Here is a 20,822-nt window from a genome sequence, read left to right as displayed (position 1 = left end):
AGGTAAAAAAGCACCTTATAAAATGGTGGCTCAGAACTATTATCTCAATCCAACCCCCACACAGCATCCCTCCAGTGGTTGTTTGCTCATGCCTCTCTTGTGTTTATTTTTACTGTAGATTGCAAACCACCTCCTCATTCCTTTTGCTATGTAAGCTGCTTTGAGAACTTTTTGTAGAAAAACAGCATCATCAGCATCAGCATCAACAATCATTGTCATCATCATGCTTCAGTGTTGAACCCTGGCACTGGAAATCAGTTTAGGATTGAGCCTTATGCTGCCATCCAATGCATGTTTACTCAGACACAAGTCCCAGCGTGTTCAGTTGTGCTTACTCCTAGGAAAGTAAGCACAAAACTTCAGCCTTAGTGACTTCTTCCTCAAAAAAAAAGGTCTGACTGGGCACAAACCAGAAGGTACTGCTCAAAAGGTCTGAGAGAGACCACTTTTAAACACTAGCATGGTATGAAGGTGTCTTGCTCTGCTTATCAGAATTTATTCTCCCCAGAAGCACAAGAATAATTTCTGTAAAGCTTGTTGGAAAAATATTTATGGCTCACAGAAGTGCTGCAAAATTCATTAATGCTTAATAATATTCAAGCATGGTTTGTTCTTACTGAAGAATGCCTATAGGAAGGTATAGGTCCCGTTAGAACAGCATCCCTCAGTTACTGATTGCTGAAACTTTTTTTTTTTTTACATTTTATATCCTGCTCTTCCTCCAAGGAGCCCAGAGCGGTGTACTACATACTTAGGTTTCTTCTCACAACAACCCTGTGAAGTAGGTTAGGCTGAGAGAGAAGTGACTGGCCCAGAGTCACCCAGCTAGTCTCATGGCTGAATGGGGATTTGAACTCGGGCCTCCCCGGTTCTAGTCCAGCACTCTAGCCACTACACCACTCTGGCTCTCTTTCTTGTTTCTTAGAAAATCATAATAAGCATATGAGTAATACAACAGACAAAGGATCTGAAGCAAAAGGTTTACCTGGTTAGTTTGAATCAAAATGTAAAATTGATCGCTCCTCCATTATCTCCTCTGATATCTACTACTCCAGCTTCTGAAGCTTCAGGGCCCTGCTGTTTCCCACACTGTCCCACCAGCAGAAAATAAAGGCATATTCCCTCTCCTGCCATTGCTCCCTTGCAGCTGGTTTTCAGAGACATCCTGCCTCTGAATCTGGAGATAGCATATTGTAGTCAAAACTAGCAGCCATTGATATACTTGTCCTCCATGTTCCCCTCTTAAAACCATCACCTCATCTTAGAAGGAGATTTGTTTGTTTGTTTTTTAAGAACCTTCCTAATGACCCCTAGCATGGAATTTGCTTCATTCATAACATTTTCATTGAACTATCTGCTATGAACTCAGGATCTCTACCCTGGTGTGAAAAGCACAATGTTCTTTCTGTCCCTAGACCTATATGTTCTTCCCAACACTTGTGTTTTTTGTACACTCTTCTTCTCCTCCCTTTTTTTCTTGATATTTTTTACCTATTGCACCTTCAAGCCCCCACCTACTAACCACTGCATATGGCCCCTTTTCCCATACAATTTTCTAAACCTAAGCCTCCTTGCCTGTCCAGAACCCCATCTTTGGCCTCCTTTTTTTCCCTTTTTCTTTTTTTGCAAACAGCACACAAACCCTCTCTCTCTTTCACTTCTCTCACAGAACTGTAATGCCTGTCAATACTTTACTTTGAGCAGAAACATTCCATGACATCACAACAGCTCAACCAATTGCTAGCAAAGGGCATCAAAGAATGACAGGCAACACATGGCAGGTGACAAGAAGTGTTAAATCTTACATATAAAATATTCTGTTGTTACAGCAGCTTCAGTGTTGTGTTAAATTCTTTCAAATTTTGAATGAGTGCAAAGGGTAATGATTCTTTATCACAACTGTCAATTCTGACACTGAGCTGTATTTTCAAATTATCTCACAGAGATCCCACATCTCTTTCAGCCCCCTTTATCTGCTTCTAAAAGATGCCCAACAAATTAAAAAATAATCAACAAAACCGTGCTACAAAAACACAGTTCTAAAAGTTCTATGGAATGAAGTATCTAGAAACAAGTGTTTACATTTTTGTGTGACACTGAAAGAAACTGAAAGAAAAGAAAACCTTAGAGCAGTAAAAGTCAGTTTGACTTTTACTACTGATCATTTTAAAGCCCAACTAATTCTACTCACTATTTATTTTCTCCTTCCAATTCTTCCCAGAACAATTTTGATTGGTTCAAACCCTGTTTTTCAAATACTACTAGAAGTGCTAGCTGTTATTGTTTTTGTTGCAAGTGAAGGACTCTGCACTGTCTCATGTCTCAATGACAGAGTGGGACAGATTAGTGAGTCAGAGGGCTAGAGGGGTCAAGACATTGGTCATCCCTTCTCTATTGCTCTGACACTATCCCTTTGGTATGTAGATTGCTACTTTCAGGGACTTCCTGCCTGCCTGCCTGGCCTCTTCCTCTTTCCTTTTCTTCTCCCTTGCAACACACACGCTCCTCTCTCTCTGCACCATGTGTGCTAGGGATGTGCATGAAGATCTTCAGCACCAGCAGTAGTACTTTAAGGGCGGGGGAGGGTGTACTCACCCCTCTTGCCACATTCCCCCCCCCATGCTCTGTTATTTTTAAGCTCCTCAGTGTGGCAGCGTTCCTCCCTGCCGCCCCGTTCCCCCCATCAGCCGGAAGTGGCCGGAAGTAGAGAGCGTGCATGTGCCCATCATGTGTGCGCACGCTCACTCGCTCGCTACTTCCAGCCACTTCTGGCCAATGGGGGGAACAGAGCAGCAGGGAGGAACGCTGCCACCCTGAGGGCTTAAAAATAACAGAGTGCGGGGGGGGGAATGCGGCGAGAGGGGTGAGTACACCCTCCCCCGCCCTTAAAGTACTACCCCCGCTGGTGCCGAAACAACCACCACCCCCAGCACCAAAACGGTTCGGAGGCCTTCATAATGGCCTCCAAAATGTTTCGGGCACATGCCTAAAGTGTGCAGAGATGCAAAAACCATCCCTCTGCATCCAGCTAGCTAGCTAGATTAGAGATCCTATCTCTCCACTTTACTGTCTAGAATCTAGAGTTGATTGTTACTGAACTTGATGGAAGAGTCACACTAAGCTTAGCTGGCCCGACCTCTTCTCTCTCTCACCTCATTCATTTATTTTTCTATGTAAACTGCTTTGAGAACTGGTTTTGATAAAGAGTTCTCTGTAACAAGGGAGGGGGTCCCATAAGGCCATTAGGTCCGGAGTCTGAAATTACCTAGCTGCGTCCCTGACAATCTACACTGTTACGTAAAGCCTGAACAGAGCTAAAGTGTCACCAGAGCACAGAATGGAGCTTCAGGGAGGATAGTATAAATAAACCTCAATTTTTCAAGAGTAGGGCTCAGTTCAAACAGAACACCAAGATTTGTGCTCACATACTCCTTCCTCTCACTGCCCACACACTGCTCTGATTGCCTCCATTTCTTCTGAGTTAGTTGGAAGCCATCATTTGGCATTAGATTCTAACTGGGCCAACTACTGCTTGCACAACCATTTGTCTGCAACCTAAAACGGCAAACTACTTTCATATCAGGTTATTTTCAAACCATAGTTTGCTTTCAAATCTAAACAGGCAAATAATGAGCATGTGTGAACGTCAAGGACATTCCCAATCCTCCAAATCATGGTTTTTAGGTCAGGAACAGTACACTTGCATGGGCTCTAGGGCTAGAATAAATATTCTCCCATTTTGACACAGCCAAACGTAATGCATTGTATCCTAACTGCAAGCAGAAGGAAGTTTGCACAACTGAATTTCCTGACTCGCTTCTCCGCACAGCAGCCCCTCAGACTCCCTCAGAGGTTACTCCTGAGTTTCAGGGAATCCCATGAAACAAGATGAGATGGGTGCACTGGGAATTCCTCAAAACCAGGTGTGAGCACCTTCCTTGAGCAAAGCACTGCTTACAGAAGTTGCTTGCACGGTGCTTTGGGGGGTTTCCCTTCCCTCCACAGCAGCCCATTCCTCAGTATCCCCTAATGCTCAGGAGCCGCTTTTTGAGAGGTTTGGGATGAGGGTGGGGGCTGCTGTGTGGAGGAAGAGTGGGGAAGAACATTGGCATGAACCTCCTTCCACTTGTGATTGTTAAGATACAACCCAATGATTTGGAAAAGTGGAGCATTTCAAAAGAAAGAACTGGATGGTGAAAATATCCATTTTTTAATCCTGTTCTATACCATTGTTTCTCCAATCAGGTGCTGTTTCAATGACTTTTCCCCCCTGGGTTTCCCCCCATCCCTTCTTCTTGCATTAGTCACATGGATGATCCCAGTTCATCAGAGATCATACCATATAGTGAACGAGATTACATCTTGTTGCTTTGTAACCAGAGTTGCCTATATAATGACATAACTGAGGGCAAACAAATTCAATTGAGAAAGAGGGCAATGCTGCCTGAATTAGGCACATGGGCAATGCCAGCCAATCAGGGATCAAACAGGGAATGGGATGATGTTTCTGCACTAAAAGGCCAATTATATGATGTTTGATTATGTCAGTGTGGGAAAACGAAGGCCATCTGACAAAAAGAGAGAGAGAGAACAAAATGTGCACTGCAAATCATTATTTTCACAAGCACTACCAAAACATTGTCAAAAAGGGAGACATGTATTGATTGACACCACTGAAAACACTTCCAAAATCAGTGAGTAGTTTCAGCTCATTTTTACATCATCATAGATTATTTGGTCACTATAAGTATATCTAGACTAGTCTGAAAAATCACCAGAATACCCAAACTCTCAGGAATTCCAATCAGCTGCCAAGAAACAGAATGTACTCCTTGTAACTAATGCATTAAAATTCTCCCAAAAAAATCAATTCTAAGAGATTAAACAAGGTTTGTAGCAACAGAAAAAAGTAACATCAAAACCATTCCAAAACTAATCAAGCTTAAGAATGTGCTTATATTCCCTTCTGTTAATCAAAACATAAGCTGGATAAGTACATTAGGAAACATATCAATTATAGCTATTAGCAATGAGCCAAATTTTGTTTTAATATAGGGTTTTAATTAAAAATGATTGGAATTGCCACTTTAATGAACCAGACCCCTGGGTGAGCCATAACTTTAGGACTAGCTCTGCTGGGGTAACTAACATGCATTTCTAACAGAAAATAAGCAGCTACAGAAAAACATTAATATATGTCCAACCTTTCAGTTCCAGGAAATTGCCAAAGTATTGCACTTTTGAAATGTTTCTCCTTCTCTAACATTGCATGATCTTTTAGATCCCTTGAACCTTTAATCTTAGGCTTCAGGGTTAGAAATGCCCAGCTCCTGGATCAAACTGAACATCAATTGCACCTGACATGTTGCACAAATATAAGCAAAGTTGTCCTCCACCTTTAAAACATATTCTAATTGGTTACCATGGAAATGTCCAGCAAGCAAATTAGAATCCGAGAAGGTGACAGACTAAACTGCTGCCAAGAAAGAAAGAAAGAAAGAAAGAAAGAAAGAAAGAAAGAAAGATTCACATTTGTGTATACTTTTAGATATAATCTCCTTACACAGAATGCATGATGCACAAACGAAAGCCCCTTCCTTTGGCTGTTCAGTACCATTTGCAACTAACATGCTTAAGCTGATTAAGGGGTTTGCAATTTCTTTTCCCTACCCCCACCCACGGTACACAAAAATAGGCTGCTGTTGACACTGTTGTGGTTTAAAGGTTACATAAAATGTAGACCCAGCTGCCTTCCATTTCTGAAACTTTGCTTCAATTCCATCACCTATGATAACAATGAGGTTGACAAAGGTTATATGCAAAAGAGTAAGGCATCCTATGGCAAGCGTTATTTTTATGGTAGCAAAATATTAACTGTTTGAAATTCTTCACCAACCCCACTCATAAGCAGCACTTGTGTTTGTATTTGTCACCAGCAGTAATAAAGAAAATAACTGACAAAGTGCCTTTAAAATGGAGCAAGACAGCCCTTTAAAAAGAAATCAAGTTTCCATCTACTACTCTAATTCAAAAAAAGGGTCTGCCTTCTCTGCAGAAATAAGAAATCCTTGTTATTTGGTGTGATAGGCTGCTTTCAGCAACCTGTCCTTTTACATAAAATGGACCGCTTGCAATGTGCTTTCATGGAAGTGCTGTACAGTCCTAATTAACATGCTCCTGAGTCAAATGAACTTTGAAACGGCAGTGTTATATGCAATGTGGTCCAGAATCCAGGTTATTGTTTCTTCTACATTTCTAATATTCAGTAACATGTTGCTGGCACACAGGCTTTATCAGACATAAGCAGAACAGTATACCCACCAAAATACAAGCTCACTCTATTAAAATGGCCTATTGAGATACTATTAACACTGATAATCCCTATGATAGATAGATAGATAGATAGATAGATAGATAGATAGATAGATAGATAGATAGATAGATAGGCATGCACACACACGCACACACACTATAAATATCTGCCTTCTTGCATTTTAGATTAGCAGTCCTGCACCAAATCCAGCAATAAAGATGTCCACTGACTTGCTCCCATTTTAAATGAGCCAGTACTGGCATCCCAAAGGCAGTTTTGGAGATATTGCTATAAAGGCCATACCTGCTGACTTAGAGACTGGAAAGGTTCTCCGATTCCAAGATGCATGACCTTTCTAGTTCCAGGAATCCCCAAAGATTGCATACCCTGCCTTATAACAAAGCATCCCTTGGCTATTTATGTCTCAGGCATCTTCTGGACTAATAAAGAAAACATCAGGTCTCTCCATCAGTAACTGATGAGTGTCTTTCTTTCAGGATGTCAGATCTCAAATATAGTTTCCCCTGTGCAGTCACAGTCATCTAGTAGCGAAAGAGGCTGGCAGAGCTACATCAGTGATGCTGCTAATGCTATCTAAAAAATACAAAGCTTACTGCTTAAAGCAATCCTGCATCATCCAAACAGAGAGGAAGCCACATCCTTCACTTGCATTACTATAAACCCTTGGGTTGCCATTATGGATGAGGATGTGTGTGGTTTTTTAATCTCCAGATAATTAAAGGTGAAAAAAGCCATTATGCAACACAGATTGCTTTGAAGGAGACAAAAACAGCAGTCAAAATGACATATCCAGGTTATCAAATCTTGCATGCATGACCACTTCTTAACATGCAATGCTTGCTGCTAATCTGAGAGAAACTCCACAGTATGATGCAAAGGAAAATCACCAGATTGAAATCATAAGCAATTAAAAAGCAGAAGCTGTTTAAGTCCCTTTGAAACCCTATGGATTGACCTATTGTAATGATCTTAAAACTCAGAACTGTTAAACTAAAAACTCAATTTAATCTAAACATGTTTTATATGTATATGCTCATTTTCACAAATGAAATTCAGTTCTGCACTGTTGCATTGTCTGCACTGTTCCTTGGAATCAGAAATAAACCTAACATTGAGAACTTGATAGTATTATGATAGGACAACTGTATTGGGGTTCCAAACCAAACAATCATGTGTATTCCTGTTCTTGCAGCCCATTTTACTCCATCTAAAATATTATTGCTTTCTTTTGAAGAACTGTGAATAATTTTTGTGTAATGTACTATGCAAGAGTAATACAATTATAACTCTTAGGGTGGAATGAGCCAAGAAGCATGTTGACCCAGGGATGTGGCTAGTTAGCTCATTCCTACTCCCCTTCTCTCTGAGCTCAGTGAACATGGGGAGAAAGCATCTGCAGAGGGATAAAGTTCCTTCCTAAAAGCCATGGCAACAGGAAGGTGGGGTTTTCCCTGAAACACTACTTCAAAAAGCTTGACTGTTCATCTGAATCAGGACAGTGGGAAAGTGTGCCTCTTTTCAAAGTAAGCAGTCTAGGCTAAATTCATCCCACTAAACTCACAGTATTTATTTTGACATAAATCACTCCATACCATTTAAAACTGTGATAATTGTGAATCAATTGCTCTCAGGTTAAAATCTGAACTATATTCAGGGCTAAAACAATATCACATACACAGGCTCTGATTCTCAAACCAATAACTTCAGAATCATTCCACAGTTTTCAGCAGGTTTAGTCAAGAGTCAGTGGTTTGAAGATGGCAGCCAAAATGACATTTTTCAGGATGACAGAGAGCACTTACAGTTTGACAAATGGTCAAACTATTTTCTGCAATTCCGAGAAAATAATATTGTCAATGGAAAAGAGGAAATCCTGTTAAACCCACACTCTAATTTTGAAAAAAGGAGGGAATATTGGCTGTGATAATGGAGAAAATTATTCAAAGTAGTCCCGTTGAAAATTAAAAGGACATTAGGCACTGCCCATTGAAATTAAAGACCCATTGGAATTAAAAGGACAAATTAGGCAATATCATTTCCCTCATCATGTCACCCATTAACTCTGCACACAACACTGGCTCTTACACATACCCTCCAACATTCCTCATATAAAAACAGACATGCTCCTGTGCACAAGTGGGTGCAATGCATGATAGAGTCTGGCAGCCCAACTGCATGGCCTGATGGACAGTGTCTGGGTCAACCACATCCACACTTCAGAGCGCCACAAGCAGAAAGCAAGAATTAAAGTGCATGCCTCCCGACAACAAATGCAGTGAAGTAATCTAGATGTAGATATAGTCAAATGGATAGAACATACACACATGCATATGTATACATACACTATACTGCATTTATACCATTTAGAAAGGAGCCTGGTCCCATTTTACAACTGAGGAACACCAAGGCAAAGCAATAAGTGACTACCCCAAGATCAGTTAGTGAATCTATGGCACTGAATTCTTGAACCCATCTCTCTCTACAGAAATAAAGCATTGATCCTACCTCCATTGCCAGAAAAGCAACAGTAAGAGATTCACACATTCTGCTCTTCTCCACATAAGACATGTTTCTTTTCCTCTAGCAGTTTTTCCCCCAAACAGTATTTTTCCCACACAAGTCTCCTGCCCAGCTCAGGAGATCAGCAGCTCTTTTTATTGATTCTCTCCTTCCCCCTAACTCAGGCCTTGACACCTTTTCTTCGAATATAGGAGCCACCCCAAAAATTCAGGAGCCAGACACTGGACAAAATTACTGACCGACATTGTGGAGGGGGAGGATAAATGGGCTTCTTGGGGTGGGGCCAAGGCTCAGTGGTAGAGCATCTGCTTTGCATGCAGAAGGTCCCAAATTCAATCCCTGGCATCTTCACGCAGGGCTGGGAAAGACTCCTGCCTGAAACCTTGGAGAGCTGCTGCCAGTCAGTGTGTAGGCGATAAAGGCAAACCTCACCATTCACAGATCCAGCATCTGTGATTTTGCATATCAGCAGCTGGGTAATTGACACCCATCCTAGGCAATGGGTGGGTGGGCAAAAAAGGGTCAATTCCATTTATCCACAGGTTTGGGGTGGCAGGAAGTGACCTTCAAGGTCATTTCTGACTGCCATTTTGTGGAGAAGATTGATTCATTTTGTGGCTTGTTTGTTTTTTTAAAAAAAAACACCTTGCGATTTTTTTTATGGAAGAACCTGGTTTGGGGACTTTGGGGGGGATTGCCTGACCCACAGAGCATGATGGGCTCTGCCACAAGATGTCCACAAGATGGGCTCTGCCAACTCTCTTAAAAGGTGGCTCTTTGGCCACCTTTTTAAGGCCCTTTGCCACTGTTTCTTGCCCTTTGCAGCACCTCCAGGAACCTAACTCCCTGAGTCCCACTGCCTTAATATCACAGTATCCACGGTTTTGTTATCCGTGATAGTAGCAAAGAACGGAACCCCAACAGATACTGAGGTTCTGAGTTAGATGGACCAGTGGTCTTACTTGGTATAAGGCAGCTTCCTATGTTCTTTAATCATAATCCCCATAAGAACAGCCCTGTTGGATCAGGCCCAAGGCCCATCTTGTCAAGCATCCTGTTTCACAGTGGCCCACCAGATGCCTCTGAGAAGCCCTGGGGCAATAGGTGAGGGCATGCCCTCTCTTCTGCTGTTACATCCCTGCAACTGGTATATAGAGGCATCTGGCCTCCAAGGCTGGACGTGGCCTACAGCCACCAGCCTCTAAATACCAGTTGCAGGGAGGGGAGTAATAGCATGAGAGAGGGCATGGCCTCACCTCCTGCCTGTGGGCCACCATACTAGTAGCCGATGATAGACCTCTCCTCCATGAATTTACCTAAACCTCTCTTAAAGACATCCAGGCTGTTGGCTGTCACCACATCTTGTGGCAGAGAATTCCACAAGTTGTTTATGCATTGTGTGAAAAAGTACCTCCGTTTGCTGATCCTAAATTTCCTGGCAATCAGTTTCATAGGATGACCTCTGGTTCTAGTGTTGCACTAGAAGGGAGAAATTTTTCTCTCTCTCAACTTTCTCCACACCATGCATGATTTTATAGACCTCTTTCATGTATCCCCCACCCCCAGTCATCTTTTTTATAAACTAAACAGTCCCAGGACTTATAGCCTTGCCTCAGAAGGAAGGTGCTGCAGGCCCCTGATCATCTTGGTTGCCTCTTCTGCACCTTCTCCAGTTCTGCAATGTCCTTTTATAGATGTGGTGACCAGAATCGTATGCAGTACTCCAGGTGTGGCCACACCATCGTTTTGTACAAGGGCATGATAATATTAACATTTTTAATTTCAGTCCCCTTCCCAATGATCCCTAGCACGGAATTGGCCTTTTTCACAGCTGCCTCACATTGAGTTGACGTTTTCAATGAGCTGTCCACCATGACCCCAAGATCCCTCACTGACAGCTCAGACCCCATCAGCATATATATGAAGTCAGGGAGGCAGGTCTCACGGTCAGTGAGACCCGCTTTTGATTATACTGCGGGGAGAGTGGGCTAAGGCCACTCTCCCCACAAATGATTGGGGCAGTAGTTCTGGGCAGTCGGATTGGCTGACCACACAATTGCCGGCTCCGTGACAGAGTCAGCGGGGGCTGGGGGGAGCGGGAGCCAATTGGCCCCCGCAAGCTCCAGCATGCCCTGTGCGAGCGCACAGGGCATGCCGGTGAGACCCCCAGAGCCAAGAGGTGGCTTTTCGCCTCCCCTCCAGGGGTCTCCTCGTGAGTAGCCACAGCGTGGAGCCACACCACAGCTACTCACAACCAGATAGCCCGGGTTTGTGGAGCAATCGCTCCCCAAACCCAGGCTAAGAGGAGGGCTACCAAAGTGGGTTACCCACTGGAGAACCACCGGGCTCGCAGCTGAGCCCGGTGGTTCTTACGATCAGGAAAAATCAGGCTAGGCTTTCCTAGCCCGATTTTTCCCAATCGTAAGAATAGCCCCAGGGATTTTTGCCCCAGTATGCATCACTATACAGTTGCCAACACTGAACTCCTTTTTCAAGTAACATAAGAACAGGGAAGCCTGGGGCAAATAAAGATTTTACTAAACAACTCTACATATGAATATTCTAGTCTAGGCACCACAGTTAAATTTCTAGGCACCATGGTTTCTTGGCATTTGGGATTTGTCAAGCCCTGCCCTAATGGTATTTGTGCCAAGACCTGAGCAGCGTTCAGCCCATGAGTCTGTTTTCAAAACCGAGGCTAGGTCCTGTAATTGAGGGGGGATCCTAGTACCTGTGAGAATGTGCAAAGCATCTTTCCATCACCACTGAGCAATTGTGGTCTTCTCTCCTGTCTTCCACACACACAACATTCAGGAGCAGGTTGCCTCTGAGCATATACTTAGGGAGGATTTCAGAATAAGGGATGAAGCCACAATCCTTTCCTTTCATATACAAACAAATCCTGGCGAGCCTGGTGGTTCTCCAGTGGGTAACCCGCTTTGGTAGCCCTCCTCTTAGCCCAGAGACGTAAGGTTTGGGCAGTATAAAAATATGTTAAAATAAACAAATAAATAAATAAATAAATAAATAAATAAACAAACAAACAAACAAACAAATAAATAAATAAATAAATCCGCTCCTGGTTTCCTTCTGCCTTCCCACCACACTTCCCTCAGTCAGCAATCCAACTTATCAATGCAGAGGAAGAAAAGACTTTTCGGTTTTGATGTTTTCAATCTGATTTCATGTTGAGGTTTTTATCCATAGATCAAGGGAGCAGTGAGCACCAGAAAACATCTCTCTTGCCAAAACTCCTCCTGCCTTGCCTCCCCCTGCCCTCTACAAACCTCCATTGCAGCTCTGGCAATCTCAAAGGTCTGAGAGAAGCAGAGGCAATGAGCTGGTAGTAAAATAATCTAATTTGCATTTAACACTTTGACAGCTGTTGGGAAGAAAGTTCGAAGGGGGAAAGGGAATCGGCAAATGCATTTAAAATAATGTATTTTATGTCAGTTTCTTTTTGCCAGTCTCAGTTCGTATAACTCTAAATTGTAAACCATTATGATTTTTCATATCATTGACACATGCAGCATAACATAGGCATTCAGAACTGTGTTACATCACCTGTGCTGTTGTGGAACAACCCTGTTCCACTACTACTTAAAACTGCACAATCACAGTTGTTTCCAATGGACATTGCATCACACAACTGTGAGTGCACAATTTCAAGCAGTCGCAGAACAGAACTGTTCTGCAGCAGTGCAGGTGGTATTTTAGACCACAGATTCTCAACACTGGGTCCCCAGATGTTATTGGAGTTCAACTCCCATAATCCTTAGCCCCAGTGACCTTTGGTTGTGGATTATGGGAGTTGAAGTCCAATAACATCTGGGGACCCAGTTTTAGATACCTGCAGCAGCACAGGAACCACTCATGTTACTCTGCACAACACATCAGCCACTGTATCAAAAATACAGAAATCACTGTATCAAAAATCACTGTCTCTCAAAAATACAGAGATATGTATGTGTGTATTGTATTCTCTAAATACCATTTTGGTATGCTGGTCTTCAGCTTTAGCTATCATACACATGCATAGTGGTGGGGGGGACATGACTCTCTTCAGACATGCACCCATCTCCATTCTCTGATGGTGGACTCTCCCACAGATAAGCACTGAGCGTGAAAACTACTAGGGGCTGGGGTGAGCCAAGAAGCATGTTGAGCTAGGGGTGTGGCTAGCTGGCACATTCCTACTCCCTTTCTCTCTGAGCTCAGTGAACGGGGGGGGGGAGGGGGAAACGTCTACAAAGGGCTAAATTTCCTTCCAAAAATCAATGGCAGCTGGAAGGTGGGGCTTTCCCAGGAACACGACTTCAAAAAGCTTGACTGACTGTTCATCTGAATCGGGATGGTTGGAGATGGTGTCTCTTTTCAAAGTAAGCAATCTAGGCTAAATTCATCCCTGTTAGTCCATGGGAATGCATTCAGATCTATTTGTTATTATTTTAAAAGTCAGGAAGTCTGATTAATTCAGAAATAAAAATAATCTATTTTTTGAATCTTATATTTTTGAATTGAATCTGGCTGACATCCAGATTCAATTACTACTCAGGAGTTACTCTACAGGACTATTCAGGAGTAATTTAGTCTGGATGGCAATCAAATTAATTCATACAATTCTGACATACCATTTTCTTACTATCCTGTTACAGTAACTGCTGACTAATATTTTCTAGCACACTGACTTTGGCCTAATGCCATATCCCCTCAGATACGCCTGACTACTTGAGAACAGCAGAACACCTTCAACCATTCGGCTAAAGACTAGAGTAAACATTTTAAGATCTACATCTTGTGGAACACATATGCCCTGATCCTCTGAAAAGGTGCAAAAGCTCTCATTTCCAACATGAAAGCCACATATGAATAAAGGAAACATGGCTCCCTCATATCCCTTGGGTTCATTATATGACAAATAGCCAAAGTCAGCTTGAATCACTCTGGGAATGGTCACCAGGGGTTGTTTGGAAACCCTTGCTCCTCCTTTCCTGCCTCCATTGCTGCTGCTTTTTTTAAGTAAGAGAGGGCACTGAAAGTAAGCAAAATGTGTCCCATGCCGTGGTAGGGTTCCAAGCAGGCTGGGGTTTTCAGCCTTTTTGTTGAATCTAGATGCATAGACCCTGATTCACACTGAAGATGTTGCTTATGTAAGGGAAGAGCAAGCAAGGGCAACACTCATCCCCACACCATACTGTGTGTAAATAGCACATGTTAACATGGACCTTCCTTTACACAGAATACAATATCATTTTAAGGATGAGACCTTTACTCCTGACAAGAGCACTAAGGCATGGCATGCATGATATGCAGACATTCAGTCAGTGCAGCATAGAAGTCAAACAGTCAGAAACACAGAAGCTCTTCTCACAATCCGTGAGAAGAGCTTCTTCTGGGTCTGTGAGGAGAGTGGGCTTAGCCATCACGGAGCTAGGCCCCCGGAAGTTCCAGGATGCCCCACACGCTCACGCAGGGCATCCTGGAGAGACCCCTGAGCCTCCCGGCTGGGGGTCTACTCGTGTGTCGCCACACACCATGGCAACACACAAGCAACGAAATGAGGTTAACGGAGCACTCGCTCCGTTAACCTCATTTAAGGGGGGGGGGTTTAGGCGGGCTAGCCACCTTGGGAGCACTGGGCTCACCTGCAAGCCTGGGGATTCCCACAACCACTGGAAAGTGGGCTAAGCTCCCGCTTTCCAGTGATCATGGGAACAGCTTCACTGAGTCAGTCAGAAACAGTCAGAAACACATTTGCAGACGGCACAGCAAAAAAAATACCCACAAAAAAGAGAGAGCCTTGAAAATTGCACATTTTGACATTTAAGAACTGGTGGAGGGGAAAATAAAACCTATCTCTTGAGAGATATCTGCCCATTTCACTTCTTCTGTTTTTCAAATGCTGAAAGCCATTAAACAGAACTTGTGTTTGCCTTTTTACCTGTTTACCTGTAACCTTTTTCAATACTCACTAGGCAGATTCAGCACAGTGTGGACAAATATCAAGTAGGCTACATTAAAATGAATTTCAGTAGAAATTTCCCCCTAAGCTTTACTTTGTGAGCCATTAGGAGGGCAGAGATGGATTAGAGGGAAAACTCATTATCTCAGCAATCTATATACTTCATTTATCCTACTCAGAAAAGCATTGCCTTTTGCTTAAACCTAAAGAGGTATTTTTTGGATGATAAAAATGAATGCTGATTGTTGACATCTGTTAATATTTGCTGTTAGTTTGCTGTTACACTTAGTGAAAATCTGCACCCTTTCAACCAATCACAGAAAACAGCTGCCATAAAACATGGGTATTCCTTCAAGCAAAACAAGAATCCTGCTTATCTTAGGTCTCAAAGACCCCATTCAGATATAAAAAGACTGCACAACTACAGCCCTCCTGCAGATGATGATGATGATGATGATGATGATGATTCAAATGCTGGACTACAACTCCCATAATCCCTGATTAATGGTCACTGTGGCTGGGGATGATGGAAGTTGTAGTCCAAAAACAGCTTGAGGGCCAAAGTTGTGCAGCCTGAGATATAAACTCAGTGCCAAATCATGGTTTGGTGTTATAAGTATGCATGGACTTATGGACTTTCTCCTCACTCTCTCCTCTCTCCCCTTGTGCACCACTACTTTTTCTTAACTTCCAGGTTCTTCGCAAACTATACTTTGCCATTTCATCCAAACTGAGCAAATGGCAGTTTGTACAAACCCCTGTCTGATAAAATGATAAACTATGGTTTGCTGAAAACCCAGAAGTTCAGATGCTATGGCACACAAGGCCAGGTGGGGCGTGGAGGGCACGTGCAAGCCTGTGCCTGTAATAGCAAGTTGTAGTTTAGCATTGCTTTTGAACCCTGCCATAATGATACTCAGATGATGAGCAGGCATAGTATTAATAAACTGATACAAAGCCTTTATCCACCCAAAATCAATGAAAACCAGGAGGCCTAACAGTGTGACATGTTTATTTTTCTGCTGTCACAGACTCCAAGTCTTGCCTGATGCTTTTCGTCTCATGGCAGAGATCATGGGCCAAGTTCTATAGAGGCAATTGTATGCAACTTTCACCATTAATTTACATTAATTTCATTCTTACCAAATCAAATTGGATTGTGAGGTCGTGCACACGACCAACAAATGCCGGTAGGGGGAGAGCTGCCTCCACTAGCAGGGAGAGGCGCTGCCTGTCTTGCTGCAAATGCAGTGCCAGCCAAAATTTACTTGCAAATGGTTTACTAACAGGGCCACACCCCCTGCATCTGACATCGGACACAGGTGCATCTGACATCAGATGCTGGGGCAGCGAGGGCTGGCAGTAGTGAGCTGGACAGAGGCCGCCAGCATCCTCACTCCACCTGCAGTCACTAATGTCTCCTGGGTCACTGGTGGCTCTACCCCAGATTCACCAGATGTTTCTTCCTTGGATCCACTAGCCTTTTTCCATGTCATGGCACAGGCACCTCCATCTCACGCAGGGCATGCTGGAACTTCCAGGGGCCACACGGCCCCGGACTCCCAAGCCCCCGCCGGCTCTGTGACAGAGCCAGCAGTCGTGTGGGCGGCCGCTGCAGCTGCCCAGGGAGGGCTTACTGATCATCTGTGGAGAGAGCAGGCTTAGCCCACTCTCTCCACAGACGATCAGTAAGCCCTCTTAAGAGAGCCTGCTCTCCTCGCAAACCTGATTTGGCTCTTCTCACTTGATCGTGAGAAGAGCCTCAGTGACTAGTGAATATCAGTGATAAGCTTTAGCAAAAACTTCAGAAGCCCAATCTTTCAGTCTTATATATTCCTTTGACCAATAACACAACATTTAAAAATTTTAAAGACAGCCATATTAACATAACTGTACACTGGATCTAACCATTAGCAAGCAGTCTGCGATGAACCCGTATTGCAGAACAACTGAATTTTGCCACTGTGTGTGTGATAGATGAATTCATATCTATTAGCAGATATTTGGTGTAGGATTCATCCAGTTAACCTTTGCCTGAGGTCTATAAAAAAAGACACACCGCAGGAGCACATGTGCCACTGACTCAATCTCATCAGAGTTACAGGGGCAATATCTCTGCTCAGTTGGAATTCTACTGTATCTACCAGCCAAGAATTCTGAAGGGAGGGCATTCATATGGGCCCTCAAAAAGGCCCATCTATGTTTGGGGAAAATAAGGAGAAAGAGATAATCTGCTGGGTGAGTTCTCATCCCACAATTGAGCAGGTGGGATGACCTAGATGTCCTCAACAGGTCTTTCTTAAACTCAATATCCCAGATCCACCATTTAATAAGTTCATTGTCCCTGTCCAAACCAACAGAAACGACTGCCTCAGGTGAAAGACCATAGGTATGAAGTTTCCTGACACAGTTCTCCCACCAGCTCAAGCAGTTCCCATCCAATAATAACAAGGGAATTAGACCAGAGGGCAATAGGTTGATTCTTGCCCAGTTTATTAGTATTAGACACCAAGCTCTGGCTTCTATTGAGATAACACCCAATTCCAATCTCAAAGTTGCATTAGAAATATATTTTGGGGTCAGATATAATGTTCTTAAGAACCTGACTTGGACCCATTCCAGGAGGGAATAGTTATCATAGGGTCCCAGCTGTGCCCCATATAACATTTGAGCCATCAACTTTAGGGGTGTGCAGTTCGGGTTTTCAGTGATTCGGTTCGGGACCCGAACCGAATCACCCCCGTTCTGTTCTGTGCCCGAATCTGGGCTACCCGAATCACCCGATTCGGTTCGGGTAAGAAAAACAGGTCCCGGGGCAAAATAGTGGGGTGGGGTGGTAGTGCCCAATTTCGGGGCCGAGCCAAATCACCCCTGATTCGTGCCCGAAAAATTCGGGTGATTCGGGATGACGTCTCTTTGAATTTCCCACCTTTTTGCCTCCATTGATTTGAATGCAAAAAGGTCTAAAACTAAAACTTCAAAAATTCCCCAAAAATCAGACCTTTGCCCAATTCCCCTGAAATTTGGGTGGTAGCCTCCATCCATTAGGCACTACCACCCTACCCCACAATTTTGCCCCTGGGACCCGAAATTCGAGCTGACGTCACATCAGACCTTTTTGCATTCAAATCAATGGAGGTAAAAAGGCGGGAAATTCAAAGAGACATCATCCCGAATCACCCGAACTTTTCGGGCACGAATCAGGGGTGATTTGGCTCGGCCCTAAAAAATATCGGGGGACATCGGGGGTGATTCGGTTCGGACCCGAATCACTCAAAATTGCTCGTTTTGGGCACAGATCGCTCTGTGCCCGAAATTTTTTTCACATCCCTAATCAACTTTGCCTTGAATAAGTTGATGGCAGCCAGAATGAACATCTCTCCTTGCTGCCTGTGGAAGCTGAGAATTGCTGATGCACTTCTCTGTGCCTGAGCAGCAGCATAACTAATCTGTGTGGTCTTTGTCCCAGATTCCTGTAATACGACCCCCAAATACTTCTTCTGATTATTATTATTATTATTTACTAATAATAATTCGATTTCTATACCGCCCTTCCAAAAATGGCTCAGGGCGGTTTACAAAGAGAAATAACAAACAAATAAGATGGCTCCCTGTCTCCAAAGGGCTCACATTCTAAAAAGAAACTTAAGACACACACCAGCAACAGTCACTGGAAGTACTCTCCCCCTGCTAAATAAAGAGAATCACCACGGTAAAAGGTGCCTCTTTGCCCAGTTAGCAGGGGTTAGGGTTAGGGTTATGTTGTGATTGTCAAACCTCCATTTATATTTTTTCCTCCTGTTGGAGAAGGCCAAGATTTTGGTTTTCTTTTAATTAATATCCAGTTGCTCTTCCTTGCAACAGAGGGCTAAGGCCTTAAGAGCTCTTTTCATTCCCACTTGTGACTGGGACAAAAAGACCGCTCATCTGCATATAAGAATACAGGAAGCCATCTATCTGCCAATTTTGGGGCGTGTATATCTAAGCCCTGCAGGCACTTGATTAAAGAGTTTACATAGATATTGAACAACGAAGGGGCCAAAATTCACCCCTGCTTGACCCCTGCCCCCAGATGTCCTAATAGGCCTACATAACTGGTTGCATCTCACTCTAAGGCTTGTATTGTCATACAATTTGATCAGCAGCAGCAAGTGCCTCTTGAGGTGCTATAGAGCCTGGACCATACGCGTACTCTAGAAACTGAATCAAACGCTGCCTTAAAGTCTATGAATGCAGAAAATAATGACGATTTGGGGAATCTTGTATATTTCTCAACAAGGTGTTGTACAACCAGACAGTGGTCAATCGTAGAACACCCTGGTCTAAAACATGCCTGCTCATCTTCTAGGAATTGCTCCTGCTCCAACCATGAGCTTCTGATTTAATAGCCTAGCATACATTTTTTATAATAATATTAAGTAGGCTTATGGGTCTGTAATTAGATGGAACATTTCTGTTACCCTTTTAAAAGATAGGTACCACAATTGCCAGACCCCAGTCTTCTGGAATACATATTCAAACTTAATTCATATCACTGGCCACATGGAAATAATACAGTCTAGCAACAGCTTAATTTGAAATATGGTGGACACAAAAATAGGCGAAGCTATCTTTTTTATTGCACTCCTTTAATGTGACATTTATCTAGGGCCAGACTGTGCCTCTGCATACTAATGCATGGCTCTTATTAAATTTAATGGGATTTGAGTGCAAGCATCTCAGGAATCATTTGCCCTCCAGTATATCTAAATGAGAATGAAATTTTAAGGACAAGTCAAGGTCAACATGACATTATTGTCATCAATGAAACACATTTAAGCAATTGCTATCTTTCTTTTCTCTTTAGCAAAACCCTACCAATACATGCAAAACCGCTTGCTAAACTTGGTGTAGATAACTGCGACCCAATTATGCCATATAACTTTTCCCACTAAAAATATAAAAATCATAAAAGGATTCACTTGAATGTAAGTGTCCCATCTGTAACTATCTGCTCATCTACAACTTTTTTGTATCAATGAGTTGTAAAATTGTCCATTGCAAGAGGGGAGAAACACTTGGTTCTGAAGGATCTAGCAAGACCAAACAAATACCTATCAGCATAAATGTATTACCTTACAACTAGCTGAACTGGGCTAAGAGCATCTGCGCCTCTAGTTCTCTTCTTGGTTTTCCTCTCGCCCTCTTCACTGGCCACCGCTTTCCTCTCACCCTTCCTGCCCAATGGCCACCGCTCAGTCATTCTCCTGGCCAGTGGTTTCTTTTCCCCACCTGCCCATCTCTGTCGCTATCCAGAGCTGCTTGTGAACTCTCGCGAGAACTGCCACGCATGGTATTAGCAACAGGTACAGTTAAGAGAAATATATATATATACAAGATTCTGTTCTACATAGACTTCTATAATTCCCTAGCCAGGGACAAGTGTTTCAAACTCTTGAGTTGCAGGATACAGAAGGGAGGGTTTTAAAAATTATTTTATCTGAACTGCATCACAACTATAAGACGCCTCTGGCTCTCTCCCATACTCTCTGGCAAGATGAAGTCTTGCCTCATGGACTTGGAGCTTTCCCTTCTACAGTGGATTTCTACATCAGAGAAGGAAGTCAGGAGCATGGTGCATTGAGGGATTCTACTTTAACCGGGCACTCTTGCTGCCCGGCTCTGCAACCCATGCAGGCATACAACCCCACGCTCACGCCCTTAAACACAGGTTAAAGCCTAGGTAATTCCTGGGCTTACTGCTGAGGCAGGATCAGGATCAGTGTTCCCTCTAGTTTTTTAATTAGTGAGTGGAAAGAATCACTTTCCACTCACTAATGAGGAAGTATGTGCACATAACACACACACTCTCTCTCTCTCTCTCTCTCTCTCTCTCTCTCTCACACACACACACACACACACAGAAAGTAGTTTGTTATTACTGCACCACACTTTGCAGTCACTGCTCCCTCTAAGGCATGTGCACAGGCCCGCTCACACGTATTTGGATGTCCACTCAGTTCATTT

The 20,822-nt window shown here is 43.2% G+C and overlaps 1 protein-coding gene across 6 annotated transcripts in view; it reads right to left on the bottom strand.

Annotated features, from left to right (window-relative positions):
• SLC4A10 (solute carrier family 4 member 10) overlaps positions 1–20,822 on the bottom strand; it is a 287,150-nt gene that overhangs the window by 208,758 nt on the left and 57,570 nt on the right. For 2 of the 6 annotated variants that reach the window (XM_053261339.1, XM_053261367.1), the window contains exon 1: positions 6,617–6,921. The exons of 1 other annotated variant lie outside the window; for it this stretch is intronic. In XM_053261339.1, coding sequence (XP_053117314.1) covers positions 6,617–6,697 — 81 coding nt within the window. In that variant the 5' untranslated portion in view covers positions 6,698–6,921. Of the gene's footprint in view, positions 1–6,616; positions 6,922–20,822 lie in introns of those variants that run through there. 3 more of the 6 variants (XM_053261346.1, XM_053261373.1, XM_053261358.1) reach the window with 2 other exon arrangements.

Source organism: Hemicordylus capensis, chromosome 1 (assembly GCF_027244095.1).
Source record: "Hemicordylus capensis ecotype Gifberg chromosome 1, rHemCap1.1.pri, whole genome shotgun sequence".
Classification (NCBI taxonomy): domain Eukaryota; kingdom Metazoa; phylum Chordata; class Lepidosauria; order Squamata; family Cordylidae; genus Hemicordylus; species Hemicordylus capensis.
Note: the sequence above shows the minus strand (reverse complement) of the source record. Positions and strands in the feature narration are given on the sequence as shown.